This window comes from Sinocyclocheilus grahami, unplaced genomic scaffold, assembly GCF_001515645.1.
Source record: "Sinocyclocheilus grahami isolate Dianchi unplaced genomic scaffold, SAMN03320097.WGS_v1.1 scaffold1267.1, whole genome shotgun sequence".
Lineage (NCBI taxonomy): Eukaryota > Metazoa > Chordata > Actinopteri > Cypriniformes > Cyprinidae > Sinocyclocheilus > Sinocyclocheilus grahami.
The window spans coordinates 55,427-73,067 of NW_015506446.1; the positions used below are offsets into that span (position 1 = coordinate 55,427).

At 38.1% G+C, this 17,641-nt stretch overlaps 1 protein-coding gene across 1 annotated transcript in view; it reads right to left on the minus strand.

The window, feature by feature from the left end:
- Positions 1-12,360: 12,360 nt before the first annotated feature.
- The window catches only part of LOC107568639 (attractin-like), a 53,786-nt gene continuing 48,505 nt past the window's right edge, over positions 12,361-17,641 (minus strand). Inside the window, exons 25-26 of the mRNA XM_016254611.1 lie at positions 13,811-13,872; positions 12,361-12,900 (exon numbers count right to left, since the gene is read on the minus strand). Of these exons, the coding sequence (XP_016110097.1) occupies positions 12,777-12,900; positions 13,811-13,872 (186 nt within the window). The 3' untranslated portion in view covers positions 12,361-12,776. The remainder of the gene's footprint in view (positions 12,901-13,810; positions 13,873-17,641) is intronic.

Genomic DNA, 17,641 nt, shown 5'->3' on the forward strand with positions numbered 1-17,641 from the left:
TTTTGAACACACTCACAAATCATATTCCAGCTTTGACCCATTTCACACTCTGATTTTGCCCTCAGTCCCAAGACTTACATAAACTCTTTTATACACACTTGTTATTTTTCCTTAACTGCCGAGTTTCCCCAGTGTGTGCTGTGTGTATGTGTGGTATTAGTGCATATGCATCAAAAAGACTGTACAATGGCGGAGTGTTTGCGTGCTCTCCAACCCCTCATTCACACATTCTCCCCTCTGTACAGCACGCTTGAATATTCATCCATCCTTCTCTTCATACATTCTTCTCTTTAAACCACTTCTTATCCTACCGAGGCCAGTTCACCCCCTCAACTCCTCTCTATCGCTCTCCTCCTCACACATTCCCACTGTCAATTCAGAGCAGGAGGGAACGGCATTTATCTTTCACACCATACACACCTACTCCTCCAGCACACAAAAAGAAGAAACCCCTAGTGAAATTTAATTTTAGCCTCTGAGAGCATCGGCACGAGTATGGAGGGGCGTTTTGCTCTATGTATGCATTTATATACAGTGGGGCAAAAAAGTATTTAGTCAGCCACCAATTGTGCAAGTTCTCCCACTTAAAAAGATGAGAGAGGCCTGTAATTTTCATCATAGGTATACCTCAACTATGAGAGACAAAATGAGGAAAAGTCAGAGACTTAATACACAGAAGTTATGTTCTAAAACCTAGTGAGCTGCCTAACAAGACGGCACTTGAGGCACATTCCCAAAAATCTATACTGCCTTATAATATACCTAATTTTGGCAAGTTATCAGGTAAAATCAGATGTATCCTCCACAGATAAAGCAATCCTAGAATCCTAGAGCTCTGTGATTTGAGGGAAATATATTTTATTTACCACTATAAAAATCAATAGAATTGTTTCATTTATAGTGTTGGGTAAAAGATCGATTTTCCAATTAATCACAGTCTTTATTTCAACTGTCCAGATATCAATTCTTAAAATACCATGATCGATCTTTTACTCAATTCCTATTTTCAGTGGGTGCATGAGAATGTAGCCTGCATGGAGGAATAACTCCGTCAAATTTGTAGTTTGGGCCCTGTTGTTAATATTTAACAAATATTTTGTAATATACCCAGAAAGTTCCCCTTATCAGTGCTTTCTGCACGATTTTTTCAGCATAGCATTCCCCCACTGCTGAATCAATGTTGCTGCTGCTGAAAAATAAATTAAATTTAACTTGAGCTGTGAATGAGTTTGAAATCTACACTAAATGCAATGCAATAAAAGAACTATGTACCATCAAATAATGGAAAGAAACTTGAAAGAACTAACTGTATGCAAAAACAAATTTACAATGTAGTCCCAAGTTAACCCAGGGTTTAGGAATATGCAGAGTGAAACGTCAGTCTACGAATACCCAGAATTCATTGTTTAGCCTGGGAAAAGTAGAAGCAGTGGAATCCTCTACATTGCTTGCATATGTGACAATATAATGTGCGATGACTAAATAATGTCTATCGTTAGTCACTTTATAGCGAAGTAAATGCATTATTCCCATTGATATCAGTGGATGTGCAGGGTATGTGACGCACCATTAACTCTAGTGTGTAAGTGCCACACTCACTGTTTCTCTCACACATGCAAAAAGAGAATCAATTGAGTCTTACATACCATGTAGAATTGACGCAATACATGTAAATGCTATTCTTTCTTGTTTTTCCTGTCAAAATGACTGAGCTAGTTTGGAATTATTCAACCTTTAAAACTAAGCAGAAAGTAGTGGGTGGGTGCAGGCGGCAATACATATGAAAGTGTCTTCATAAAAAGCTGTCATTTTATAAATATAATTCATATATTTCTACAGAGGCTGGTGGGTATGCTAAGAAATGTACTAGCCAATGGCGGTTCTAATGCCGAGGGGGGCGTAGAGGGTTGCAGCTTCTGAAACACTTCCCTGTATAATTTACAACATTAGCAGAGACAGAATTTTAAAGCAAAGCAAACTGGACATTATAACTGAAATATCAAATCAAGGGCTTGCGAATTTGAATCAAAGTGGGAAATCTGTATTGCCCTATACATTTAATGAAAAACTGAATATTTGCATTCTACTGTACTGTTCACTTATTTTTTGTGCTTATTTGAGCACTGAATCATTAGCTTAGCAACATGTGCTAACTAGAAACAAATCATAAGAATCGAGTTATGCGTGTGTGCGTCACATTAGGAGTGCATGAGTGACCCGTCCTAAGAGAGTTGCTGCTTAATGTTGAGTTCCAAAATACTTTTTATTCGGTTGCAGTTTTAGAAGGCAGCTGCTTATGTAGATAGCAATGCAGCTCACTAGGTTTTGGAACAGAGCCAGTGACTCAACATTAACATATGCAGTAACTGCACTCTCTCTTAAAGCCACTCTGATGTCACCACAAGAAAGGTCACGCTAACCTTCACATTTCCACCAATCAGGTCTGGAGAGAGAGAGAGAGAGAGAGAGAGAGAGAGAGAGAGAGCGAGAGAGAGCGCTCCAGGGAGCATGGCAACTGTCACACACACATACCAACATGGTCCCATTGCAGCACATCAAAGTGCATATTTACTGATGTGTGCTTTAAACTACTGTCAGGAATATAAGGCATATCCAAAGAGACAGAGCAGAGGGGTAAAGATGGATGTGGAGGGGGGGAAACGAGAGAGATCTTTCAATCAACCTTCAGCAGAGAAGCAGTGCTGAATCAGATGGTAAGGTGCAGGCATGCTGAATACTGATCTGAGACAGCCTGTGTGCTGAAACACAAGGACACTCTGCTATCAATCCCCACTGCGCTTCTCCCAGCTTGTCTGGATTGGTGGTTTTAGCGAGATGGCCAATTGTCTGCTGGTCACCCACTGGAAAACCAGCTAGACCAGCTGTTTTTTTCAGCAGTGTAGCCTTGAATTGTCTTGTGGTTCATGGGGTCCCAAAATTTGTTCTACACACCACTCATTTACAGGCACGCAACAAAAATCGCATTTTTGACTCAAATCCATTTGTAGTCTGAATATAAAAAGATTAACTGATCTAAACTTATACTGCAACAACTAATCAATAAAATCACTAATAATCGATAAAAAAAAGAAATCAATAACCAATTCTACCCACAGAAAACTTCAACCATTCACATCACTTTACATGAATAACGCATTCATGTTAATATAGTAAATAACACATTTAGGCAATAATGCATTTCTATGGACAAAACAAATCTGAATTATAGCGGTTGATTTTGTTTTATTTCATTATGGTGGGCAAGTTTTAGAATGTAATGTTTACATTTTACCCTTTTTTGCACAATGCATATAGCATAGCCTGCGTTCTTCAGTATGCACATTGGGCAGACTGTAATAAGTTTTTTGAAAATAAAATACCAGTACTGAAAATAAAATTGGACTTTTTAAAGGTGATGCGATTTCAAGTTTTCCTTTCTCTTTGAAGTGTTACAAGCTCTTGGTGCATAAAGAAGATCTGTAAAGTTACAAAGACTAAAGTCTCAAATCCAAAGAGATATTCTTTATAAAAGTTAAGAGTCAACCACGCCTACCTAAAATGCCTCGTTCTAACACGCCCCCACATATCTACCTCACTATGTGGAAATATTAGCATAATGCCGCTAATATGCCGCATAAATGTGCACGCAAAGAAAGGCAGCGTGGGTTCGGGAACAGCAGTAGTGTTGATGCAGCCATGTCAGGGAGACGCTGTGTGTTTCAGTGCGAAAGCAAAAGCACTTTATTTGGCCTTCCGGAAGTAGATGCAATTAGGAATCATTGGTTAAGATTTATTTACAACAGAACAGCACAACCCAGATGTTCGAATTTGTGCAACGCATTTTATGGACTGTTTTTTGAACATTAAAGCATGTCAACATATTCTGTTACACCAAATAATGATCTTTAAAATAGCGTCATATGACCCCTTTAAAATCTGATAAAATACATAAATGACAGATTAAATAATTATCAAAATAATCGTTAGTTGCAGCCGTAATCTAAATCACATCCATATGCGGTTTGAAAAACTCTTGACAAGTATGATGTCTGATGCGGGTTTTCTACCCTCTGATGAAATGACAGCTCTTCTCATGTCTTTTGGCATCGTGCAGACACTTAAGTCATTAATATGGCAACCCGTGTATATATAACGGATATTCATCACACTGTTTGATCAAATTAATCTTTCATCATTTGTAAAATGACAGTGGGGACAGTCAGTCCTAAAGATTGGAATTGGAAGCACTGTGAACAAAGCCATAGATCGATGGTTGGTTGTCAAGAGAAAAGAAAAAACAAAACAAATCCGAACCATTCATTGGCTTGTGAGACTGCCTGGAAAATAATGGTGTTGTATATCTGATACATCTAATTGTCTCAGCAACAGGTTGGGAAATTCCAAGAGAGAAAGGCTACAAGTGGGAGGAGCATGACAGAGAACGAGAGGGAGCTACCCAACCAGCCAGAGATAAACCTGGGCCACTGTGAGAGATTAATGCAGGAATATAATCCCCCAAATGAGCCGTAATCCAACTGCCTAATTATTCCAACAAGCCCCTAAGACTACAGATTAGTGGAATTAATATCACTGCCTTGCAGCAGACAGAAAGAGAGAATGCACAGAGTGCAAAGAGACATGTGTCTTTAGCCACAACTCATATGCTAAACCATTCAGGCACACGCATCTGAATTTTGATTTTCAATAATTTACAACAGACTTTTTGAGGCGGGTTTGATCTAAAACACTGCACTTGACAAACACATTTTCAATATGAATATAAATAGCAAAGCGTCTCCATATGATTCGGAGGTTCACAGCTAGAAATTGGACCTGTTCTCATTTTGTACAGAAAAGCGATCCGACAATCTGTGGTCTTGTCTGTCCCCATTTCAGGGTTTTGGTACCTATTGACCGATGACTCTCCAAGACTAATTTACTGGACAAGGATTTAAAAAAAATCATTTTATGGAGATTACACTCCCGCAAAGAGCAACACCCAGTCAATTAAATATTTTAGAGATAGAAAAATGTATAATCACTCAAGATTTCCATGACCTTCGGACAACTTCTTTGAATTTCTTTGATTTTCCAACCCTGGAAATCACCATTTTAAAATCCTCTGGACATTCCAGGCTTTTCGTGATCATGTGAAGCCTGATATTTGTATGTATGGCTTTGACAGCTGAATACATCCACTAACAATTCACTTTTACGCTGTCTTAAATGACTATTTAAAAACAGATCTTGCCTCAAAAACGGAGATCTCCCCTGAATGCTAAATCACACTGACAATGTGAGAATATGCGAGCATTTCCTTTACAAAAATGAACACAAGAAAACCATCAAGGGCAAAGAAAATTCAGGAAAAAACAGGTTAGTTTTACAGGTTAGTGCATAAGGAAGTACCTACAAATACTCAAATGTTACAATTCAAGCTGCTAACAAAGCAAGTAACATTATATTGGTCGCATGGTTTAATTTGGTTCAAAATTAAATTTTCAAATGCAAACCCACTGTTAGGGTTGGGCATCGATTGGGTTTTTTATGATACCGGTGCCAAATCGATACTTTTAAAATGGTACCGGTGCCTAAACGGTGCCTGGACTGATACTTAAAAAAAAAGCCACATAAAAAACGATGGATAACATTAAAGAACATTACAAATATTAAAAATAAACATACATAGCATTCACATGCTCCTTGGATGCTCTAATTTCCCGAGTTGTGCTTCCCTTACTCTAAGGCTAATAAATGTATTTCACGATCTGGGTCATTATTTAATAAAAAACCACACATAATGTTTCTACTGTATCTCTGTCAATCACTCTGATTTTTAGTTAAAATGAGTGAATTGACTGAGTGCTGTCTGTCACGGTCTTTAATCAGTTCTGTGAATTACTGTATGGTATGCCACATGCACTGTAATATGTTTTATATTAAATATTACATTTTCAAATGAAAATAGCAATATGATCGTTTTATAAAGTATGCGTTCATATGTGTTAAGGGCTAGATTTCCGCTGGAGGAAACAGCTGGGGTGTGATGAGGGGTGAATGCAGCGAAAACATTACAGTAGATGGGAAACCGATTGCACCCTCGTGACCTTTTGTGAACTGTATTTATGACAAAGAATTGCACAGATACAGATATTCTAACAATCTATAGATAAACACACACCTTGTGTCCTCTGAGTCTGCTCGCGCTGCGCTGCCGCGGTCTGCGGAATTGAAGAGCGCGCTGAAAGCCGTTTTCATATGAAATTTAAAGAGGACTGACGCGGAGGCGATCATGAATTTGTGTACAGTTTATGGAGCTAATCGCTATAGCCTCTGCTAAAAATGGCCTAGCGACGCCCATGCGTCTTACGTCCATTTCAAAGAACCAGGACAAATATTTCAATCGATCGCTCAGGCATTTAAGTAGCACCGAAATGAGGCACCGAAATCTGGGTTCTGATTCGGTTCTAGTACATACCGGTTACATAGGCACATATTGGCACCGAGTTTCGGTACCCAACCCTACCCACTGTAGATTTAAGATGCAGACACATTAGTAAAATTTTGGTGAATTTTTTACAAAAAGGTTAAAACGAAGCAGCTTTCTGTTGTTCAACGCAACGAATGTGTGTGAACATGAGTGAAATCTGCATGGGACCTTTTTTGCCCTGACTTGAAACTCCTAATTGTGCAGATTTCTATTTAAATGACTGAAATGTTTTTTGGGGGGGGGTAATATTTTTGAAACAAGTCAATAGTTCTATAAAGTCTGGCAAGATAAACCCATGCTTATTTGTTGCATCAAAGCAAAACGAATTCGTGCCCTGAGGGATATTGGAGCGATAAGATAAGGGAATATGGGAAAGCCTTGACAGGTGTAGCCAAGTTGCCAATTTGGCTACTTAACACTGTTGCCGCGGGTTGAAGCGACCCCAATAACGTGATATTTAGTCCCTGGAATGTGAATTTTACAGGGGAACCCTCCTCGAAACGCAATTGGACTAGTTTTTTAGCGAAAACCTGGCAACCCTGTTCATAGGCGCCACCTGCTGTCAGAGAGTGCGTCTCATTCAGACCTGCTGTTTTTGTTTCGTGCAGATGTTTTATGTAGCAAATAAATAAATAACACCTGAAGTCAGACCATTCTGTTTTTGTTTTAAATCCTGAAATTAATCTAAATCAAATCAAAAACAACTGCCCGTGCAGATCGTGATTAAAATGCAGTGGTTGCCTCTAATTTCAAATGGCTAGATATTTTTGTTTAAAGCCAGTTTGTTTGTTATAAAGCAAATAGCCAATAAATACATTTGCTTAAAAATCAGTATCAGTATCCGAATCCAATTTGCTAGTTAAAAAAAAAAAGAAAAAGAAAAAAGAAAATCTGAATCGGCTATGACCGGCGCATCACTAATTAAAATACTAAGTAAAATGCCTCAAATTTGAAGTACAATCTGGGATGTCTTTTTCAATCAATTCTTCAATAGGTAGATCTTGTCTTTCATCAAGGCCGAGGTCAGGGATCTTAGGCCTAAAAAGGTTGGTGACCACTGTAGTATGGTCTGCCGTAATCACGGGACATTTATCATATGTTTATCACATTTATTTAATCATAAAACCCTGAGTCACAAACTCCCTAATTAGAAACAGACAGTCATATTCATTTTGTTCATGTTCTCAAGAAGAGATGGAACAAAATACAGTATGACTGATCGGGTAGTTTGCCCCAGAGGAGCTCTGATCATGTAATGCTTCTCTTAATCATCTCACACAGGCGAAGCGTGAAATGTGTCAAGACAAATAAAAGACTAGCACAGAGGTGAACATTCGGAGAAGTGTTTCAACTCCACAGAACTGACTGCAATAATAGCTCAATCTTGCGCTGGTGAGAAAAGTGCATCAAGTTCCCAACCCAAACCACATCTAAATAAAACTACAGAACACCCAAAGGACATTGCTTTGCAGAGAAGAGAGGTCTTGGGAAGGGAGATGAGGCTTTGTACAGGACAGCATAAAAAACTAAGCAACTGCACTGTTTGCAAGGCCCTGCCATTCATTACGAAAAATATAAAGACATCTCTCCAAGCGCCAGAGACCCCCTGCTGCCAAACAAGCAGTTTTCATGCTGGAACTACAGTTCCTACTCAAACCTTTTCATTGTGAGGGTCAGGATGACTTCTTCAGCATTAAAGAACGCAAAGTCAACAAGGCTTTTTCAAGAAATAAGACATCAGAAGGGCTAGTTGGACCCAACCTGGTCACTCCTGCAACAGTGCAACACTACATTTACCAACTGTCCCAGGATTTTTGGAGATTTTTTGGTCCTTGTGTACTGTTCCTCTGCTGAAAAAGCAAAACATATTCTGCCAAAATCTCAAAAGCTTTACTATCTCAGCTAAAATGCATCAGTCTTGACCTGCTACAGATGGTCAAGGATTTGACTTCCTTCAAAACACTGTCCAAAAACCCACATACAAAGAATCTTTCTAAAAGAATTCTGATCAGAAGTACAATGAGAGTAATTGATGTTGACAGAATTAATTCAGAAAAGTACTCAAAAATAATACAGATGAAAATGAATTCTACCAACATCAATTATTCTCTCATTTTGGCTGCATCTGCCACTAGAAAGACCAGCTGCAGATCATCATTACGACCACAAAGAGGACCATTAACTATCACATGCCATCCATGAATGACATTTGTATCCAGGACAAGCAGGAGGGGTTGATCACTACCTCCTTTCACACCAAATCTGTGACCCTGGACCACAAAACCAGCCATAAGGGTCAATTTTTCGAAATGGAGTTTGATACATCATCTGAAAGCTGAATAAATAATCTTTCCATTGATGTATGGTTTGTTATGATAGGACAATATTTGGCCGATACACAACTATTTGAAAATCTGGAATCTGAGGTTTTTTTGGCTATTGCTACAAATATACCCCAGCGACTTAAGACTGGTTTTGTGGTCCAGGGTCACATCTCTCTCTTCTCCCAGATCTCTCTTATGAGAAACAGTTAGAGTTAATCAAGACAAACTACCTGAAAATGTAGTGTGTATGTATGTAATTTTTCCCTCGGTCCACTTATATGGTGGTAAAGTTTTTTGCACTAAAATTTAGAACATACCACATTTTAGTTTTCGGTTTTCCACTCTCTCTCTCTCTCTCTCTCTCTCACACTGATCCTTAGAATTAAAACAGGCCATTGTTTGCTGTTCTGTATTTAAAGCTGCATTCCGTAACTTTTTTTGGTTAAAAATTACTCAAAATCAATTATTGAGCAAGTACATAATCAATGTTCAAGACTATCTCCATATCTTAGCCCGATTCACAACGGTCCCACACAAGGAGTCCCAGCTAGTAGGCTATAACACGTGTGTAGATGCTGCAGGTGGCGGATCATTTGTAGCCTTTTCTTACAGCAGCTGGAATGATTAAACTTGTCATTTTAGAATGAGTTCTAAGGAACATTAAATAGATTTTTGAGGTTAAAAGAACAATTTATTTTGATGACATTTGAATGGTATGACAACTAGAGATTAAACTGTACAGAAATTGAAATCCACAGATAACGCTAATAGAGAGGTAGTGTGTATGAAGATGACTGAAGAAGGGAAGCTCACGCTCATCACAAATCTTAAATCTTGTTACCTTTGTGTGTGAGAAAAATAGTGTGTTCGGTGTTAGAAAGAGACTAAAGTTAATTTAATTGGGTCATAAATGAGCATTAACCAATAACAAAGGCAGATTTTCAACACGCTCCACGCGCACAAACACATAAATCAAAAATATTCTCCAATGCAATAGTAAATGTGTAACATATCCAGGAGTCTGTGCTAAACACGGAGGAGCATGCAGTCTTATTTTAAAATGGGACTGAATAGAAATTTCAAAAGGATGCTTTTGTAATATTCTTTGAATGACGCACATTCGCAAGATTAAAGACAATAATCAGCAGTCTGTTAGCATCAGCTCATCTCGGCTGAGTGGCCCTCATTTGCATATCTAACAATTACAGAGGATAGTCCCTAAAAAAACGATAACCCGCAACTTTGATTTTTGGGTCACAGTACGTTCTCTGCCTGCGAGGCTTGTGATATTTATCAGTGAAAGATTTACCTGGAAACTCTTTCAGAGCACCTACGGAGGAATTCTGTGTAATTACTTGCACGCACACACACACTCACACCACCCAGAGCGCTTTGAGAAAAGGTCACTTCTGATTTGCAATTATAGTTTCAACATCCAAGCGACCCTCCGATGGTTTTTCAAATGGGACAGTGGTGTTCAAAGACAGGGCACACACATACATGCAGCTTTATCATTCACAATCATATTTAATACAATGTAAAATATAGAAATACTGATTAGAAAGTACATGAAGGAAATATAAACTAACAATAAAATGAAAATTAAAAATAGGTAAGCAACGATATTAGAATTATTGCTAATAGAAATGGTAGATCTCGAAATTCTATATTCTTCAATTGCCTAAATAAATATTTGGTAACACTTTATTTTAACAACCAATTCTCACTATTAACTAGTTGCTTATTAGCATGCATATTACTAGCATACTGGTTGTTTATTAGTACTTATAAAGTTTATAAGTGCATATTAATGCCTTATTCTGCATGGCCATATTTTTGATTCCTTAATCCGACCCCATACCTAAACTTAACAGCTACCTTATTAATAAGCAGCACATTAGGAGTTTGTTCAGGGAAAACTCTTAATTAATAGTGAATGTGTGTTCCCTATTCAAAAGTGTTCATTTTTTTATAACTACTGTTATTCAATTATTGGGTTTTAAAGATCAACATTTCATAAGTGTAGATGACAGCAAATGTACTTTAAATGTGAAAATAGGGAAAATAAGCATTCACAATTAAAATCATTTATTTTTAATAATTTATTAAAATCATATATACAACAACTCTAATAACAGCCAATAACCATTGTGCATTTGTATATTGGTTACATTTCTGCACCACCAAAGGAATGACTTAAAGTGTAACAATCAACTTGACATCTAACTAGTCCCATATGAAGAAAAAAAAATTCTATCAGATAACTACTGCAGACCCGTGTATATTCTGCTATATATCTCATATTCACTGTAGGTTACATACTATGAAAGTGGCCTATTTCAGACAAAAATAAATAAAATCACAATAATAATACATGAAATGAATAAAATATAAATGATACATTCTAAAAATAAAATAAACATATGCATATTCAAGCTCCATAACCATTATGCCACCCCAGGCTAATAAGGCACTTGTTAAGAACACTACTTGAAGAATTGGATCAGAATCATAAAAATATATCATCAGGTGCAAGCGTTGGATTAAGTGGTCTGTTTGCTGGGTTATGCTTACCCTAAATTAGCCCTCTATGTCTGGTTACCATGGAGATCATAAGTAAAAGTCATGCTTTAAGTTAAAGGGCATTCAAGACTGGGATAGGAAGTGATGTGCATGTACGCATATGAACGCGTGTTTGATTGTTGTGTGAAAGAGAGGAAAAAGTATTAGCACTTTTTATTGGATGAGAGTACTTCACTAAGCCAGATGGTGAAGAGGGTCCTTTAAAGGACACTCACATTAGCCCTTATAAACACCTCTGCATGGTTTAAATTGGCCTCTTGAAACCTTTCAAAACCAAACTGCTTCAGTCTCTGTGGGGGCTGTAAAATCAAGGATCTTATTCCAGCACTTTTTCTTCTTTTTAACAAATCTGACCACAATGTAATAAATCAATTAATTAACTGGTGACAACCAACAAATTGGTTTAAAATTAGATTAACAGCACATTAAGTTTTACTAATTGAACACTGGTTTATATTAGACTATTTCAAAACCACTAGACTTGCACATGTTTTCCGAAACAATTTATAAAAAAAAATGCTACCAGAAAGACCAAATAATTGGCCAATATATATCTGCCCATTTTGAGGTTATGGATTGCTAATCAACAGGAGCTGGATGCAGTACTGTAGTTTCCAACAGTAGTTGAGACCTAAAGGAGCACTACCTTACACACTATCAAATATTTATGTGCTGCACCATTAAACTTAGTAGAAAAGTAACTGTATGTCCAAACGAAATACTAACTAAGTATATGGAAAGCCACTGACCAGAAGGAACGGCTGAAATAGAAAAGCAGATTCACTGAAATGCATCAATAAGCTCACATTCTACCTAAAAAATTCAATGCTTCGATATATTTAGATAAATTACTTTTAGTGGCTTTTCAACATGCATCTAAGCAAAGGACATCCATGTGCATAACAAAATAAAATTAAAAAATAAATTTCTCATGTTTTTTGTATCAGTACTAATTTACTGCTCCTTATTTCAAACATATACATTGATACATATACATATTTCAACAATAGTTATTTCATGATTAAGTATACACTGTAAAACCCAAAAGCTAAGGTCCCTCCAACCATTTAAGAAACCCAATTGGTTCACACCATGAGAATATTTCTTAATACTAACTTATAAATCCACTTAAATAGTTTGTGTAGCTGAAATGTAACTAAATTGCATAAAACCAACAAAATGCTCACAAGATATCAGTAACCGCAGTTAAAAAACAAACAATGATAAAAAACAAAAGACAGAGACCAACTTATAGTGGAATTGTCCAAAAGCAGCCTAACGGATGGATCCGTCCAGCCTGACTGACAGCATTCAGAGATGCTGATGTGACATTAATGGGATGGTTCAAAGCTGTGTAGAGCAGCAAGAGGCAGGGAAAGTCAATGAAATTCCACAGGTAACAAGGGAAATGCTACAGCACTGACCTCTCTGCGCCGTGACGCCCAGCAGCTCTGTTTTATCTTCCATACGACTGCTGCCACCAGAAGCAAGGACAGGAAACAGCTACACACACACACAAGACAAAACGGGAAATGGAAGAGGACATTCAGTAATGTTTTTGGATGTTCTTTTATGGAAAACAATGAAACGACCATGTTCCAACGAGCCATGCCAAGATCACATCTCAAGCACACATGGGGCTGTTCATGTTTAATGAATTAGAGGTAGTTTCACAGGTGTGCTAAAGATCAGGAGTGGTGGTATCCTCATGGAAACGGGGCCAAAGCTCATGAACGCGCCTCTCATGTATAGGAAAACTGGGCTGTATGTGAGGAAATCATAAATGTGTAGGTGCATGTTTATACCTTATAAGTGCAGGTGTGTGCAGAGCTGAAATACATTCGCTCTGGGTTTTGGGAATAGCTCACCCACACACACGCGCACACACACACCAAGGCCATGAAGAGTTGGTGCAATTTATCATGGCTGAGCTGACATAACTAATGATGAGGAACCATGGCTGACCACAGCCACAGTTGGTATGTTACGTGTGTGTACATGCAGTGTATGAATCATATGCGTCTTCATACATGATGCATGACCACATCTGAGAGATTATCATATTTTAATCACACTTTTGCTGTTAGGGAACCAGTAAGAAGTATAACAAGCGGCATGGCAGAATGTGTGTATGTGACAGAAACATGGGGTGAATTTGCAATATATGGTCTACACCACCTGCTTCCTGAATCAATAACATATTACAGCAAGTCCTCCAGAGGTGAATTAATGCTTAGAGCCACAATCACACCCCGAACACACTAGAACCCAATGAGTTCCATTAAAAAAAAATGTACAAAATTTAGATTCAAATAGGTATGTGAGAAGAATATCTGTGGCGTTAGAAGTTCAAAGATCATCAAAGACTTGAGTAATTCATATGCTTGCTTATAACACAAGCAAAGTGCCTTACCTGAAGAACGTGACAAAGAACTGAACCAAATCCATGAAGTTACTGTGTTGAGAGAAAGCGATCTGAGGAGAAGAGAAATGGGTGTTAAATAGGGAGAAAAACATTCATTCACATGCTTCTGTGTACATGCGTTTTTTGTTGTCTAAATAGGACATGAGAGCAAATGTTTCGTTTCTGACTGTACCAATACTGCCCCCTGCTGCTATACGTCTCTCTCTCTCTTTCTCTCCCCACACATGATCAAGAGAAAAGAGCATCTCTACAGTTTCAGACTCTCCATTCTAATTCAAATACGTAATCATATTATTTTGGCACGACTATGTTATTATGACGGACCTCCAATAACAGCGAGAGAGTAAGGGTTGACAAAGAGCAATGGCTTTCCACACTAGTATTAACCCTGAGCTAGTGTATTTATTAAGGCCAGGTAAAGAAGTTAAGCAATGTTTCCAACCTATAATTTTGAAAAGAGCAGCACTTTTAATTCTAGGTTACTCATGCCTGTTCCACAACAGGATTGATATTTTATGCTAAAGTCCTACTGCAGTACCAAAGGTATAGAGCAGGGGAATTTGGAATTTTAATTTATTTATTATTATTATTATGTATTATTTTTATTATTATGTTTATCTATGGCTTCAGAAGTTCAAAGTAATTCATGTGGTTACTGTTAAATAAATAATACAATTAAAATTCTTTAAACATTTAAATAAACATGTTATTTAACAACAGGCAATATCATTGCTTACTTCATTAGATATTAATACAACACTTGTACAACTTTCACACATTGTGTTTAGTGTCTAATGGAGGAAAAAAAGACTTGAAAAGTGATGGCAAATGCTCCTCCGCATTTTCATTCAGTTTTTTCTTCCTAGTATTTTTCAGAATATATAAGGCAACCAGAGAAGATTTACATGTCAACGTTTACCCAGATGGTCAAGCTGTTATTAAAACTGGCCACACGCTCACTACGAGCTACGATGTCCAATCAGTGTTATTAACCTTGTAAATATGCAAATGAGAATGTTAACCCAGGATTCGCAAACGTACAGCATGAAATAAGAAAACCTGATAAGTCAGAATTAATTACTAACCCAGTGTGTGAAACATGAAACAAGCCCACAATTATGTTAAAAGAGAGTTTAAAATGACCCTTTCCTTTCATACCACTGAAATGAGCAGTGCAATGGCTTTATATCATTCCTGGCTCTCGGTTTATGGATGCAGTCTTAAAGCGGTCTACCATAAGGAGGGCAGAGTCTAGGGGACACACCAGAGAAGTTTCCACTTTAAAACAGTCATTTTCTCTCCATCTTTTACCTGCTTTCAAACAAGCTCACTCTTCCCTCTCTATTCCTCCAGGCATTTCCAAAATAAGCACAGGATTTTCAGCAAGGGAGAGGGAGAGAACAGGGTAAAAGAGAGCATGCCAGACGTCCACAGCATGGAGGGTGAATTCACACAGAGCTCTCATTGAGCAGATGCTGTGCGCTGATACGACCTCTCTCACACGCCACAACCTCCTCATATTCAGACGCACAGTCTCAAAGACAAACGGGGCCTGACTCACAGCACTGATACCCACACACATTCAACATGAAACAATAGCAATCCCACTTATCACTGTCATTCACACATGACAACCTGTGTCTCACACGACATTCATGTGGGGTGTGTGATGTAAACACTATACATAGCTTGTTAGTCATGTTTTAAGAGATAATGATGTGGCTTACCCAATCTAAACAAGAGAGAACATTCTGGTCCACCTGCCAAGGTTAGCTAACTAATGTAAATGAAGTCGGTTTTATTTTGTGTGATCCGTGGAGGAGGATTAAACCTAATAAAACGAATGTTCAGCAATCATCACTGACAGAACATAAGCCTGTAGAATCAGACATTTGTTAATAAACTTTGCTAAAAACTCTTACAAGATGAACGGAGGAGTGTGTCATTTCTGACCCACTATGAAACGCACAAATCCAAACGTGGATTCTGAAGTTTGAGGTCTCAAACACTTTTTACATTCTGCCCCCATCTGCCATTGTTTGCACAAACAGCCAGTCCCACCCCAAACTCGTGCCATTGGCTGAGGCAGAAGTTGACATGTCGCACTGCTCAAACAAACAGAGCAATGTTTTGACAGCGTGACACAGCTCTGGTGTTTACACTCCTCATGAAGTCGACCTATGAATATAAGACTTGTCTCTGAACATTAAAACTGGGCTAAAAAGAATGAGTCCAGTGTATTTTAAAGCATGTCATTTTTTTAAGCAGCCGAATCTCACAAAAACCTGTCAAAAATGTGTCTAAACCTGCCTTTCCACTCTCTCCGACAAATGACAGAGCTGTGTAGAGTTTATTAGTGTATACAGAATTTTTAGATGTGATCTGAGCTTCGAGTGTGCAGAAATATGTAAACTTCTGCAGCTAGACTGTATGCAAACACTGACCGGGCGTGATGAACTCTAATCAAAACTATGACCGGGAGGTCAAATTACCAACATATTAGCACTAAAACATTATTTATAAATACTACTTTTGTAAAATGGACGGTTATGAATTGTCCATAATAACGGTATTATAATTATGTTGATTAGCACTACAAAACCTACTATTGTTTTTTTTTTTTAAATCATTATTTCAGATCTAAAGGCGGTTATTTGTTTGTTTGTGTGGATATTCACACATTCATTTCTCATTCATTTTACTATGGCGAAAAAGCAGTGGGTAACAGGCTACTTCCAGGGTGCAAAATTTGACAATCGCATGAATGTTGGAAAGGTAGCTTTAATCATCTTTCACCCCAATGACAATGAAGCCCAAAAAAAATAATGTGAATAAATAATTATATTACTTCAACTGTATTTAGACACAGTGGTAGCGTTTGTTGTTGTTTACATTAATTTGAATTTACACCAATTGAAAACATTTAAAAATGCAAACACAAAGGAAAATGTCTGGACCCTTTTTGGTATTATTAAGAATTTGAAGTTAAATGAACTTCACTATTATGTGATTCATAAGAAAGAAGTCTTTATGCAAAATGAAAAAAAAATTGATTTTGGGTTGAAATGTGACCTGTAAATGTTTTTGAGGGATTCACTCAAATTCTGCTTTTAAATAACATGCATACAGAAACTCGTCACATGAATGCTCCTACTATATTCTTGTTTAGATTCACACGCATACACGCTTCCATTCCATTGGCCAAAAACTACACGGGCTGCACAGAATCTTTGACCAAAGGCAAAAAGAAAACAAGAGGCAGAAACAGAAGGCTGGAACAGTGCCTCTTCTGAACTTTCTGATCTCTCTTATTCCTCTCAGTCTCTCTCTCAAAGAGCCATGTGTTTCAACTTAACATTCCATCTGACACTCTCAGTCTCAGCCTGCCATCTTTACAGAGCAGGTTTCAAGCGCTGCGTTTTTCTCCAGCCCAAACCCTCTCGTTGTTCTCCTCTTAACGCCTGACAACAGCCACTCTGTCCTCCAGAGTTACCACGGCGCGACCCCTCTCGCCCACATTCGCGCTCGGATCTGCACATACAACCTCTGTTAGATGAAACGTGGCATCCAAAGGCCAGTTAGAGAAGCGAAAGGCGAACGAGAGCGACAATAAGGCGTTACCTGTGAGAAATTCACCCTTTCTCCATGAGCTGAGGAGAGAACGTGCTCTAGAATAGTGGACGGAAAATCAAACCCAAACTCTGAGTTTCAGCGTCCTAGCACATGAGGCTAAGTTAGATTACTTTCCACAGCAAAGGAAGAGAGGAGGGGGAAAAGAAAAGAGGAGGAAAGGAGAAGAGGGGGGGGGGGGGGGGGCCC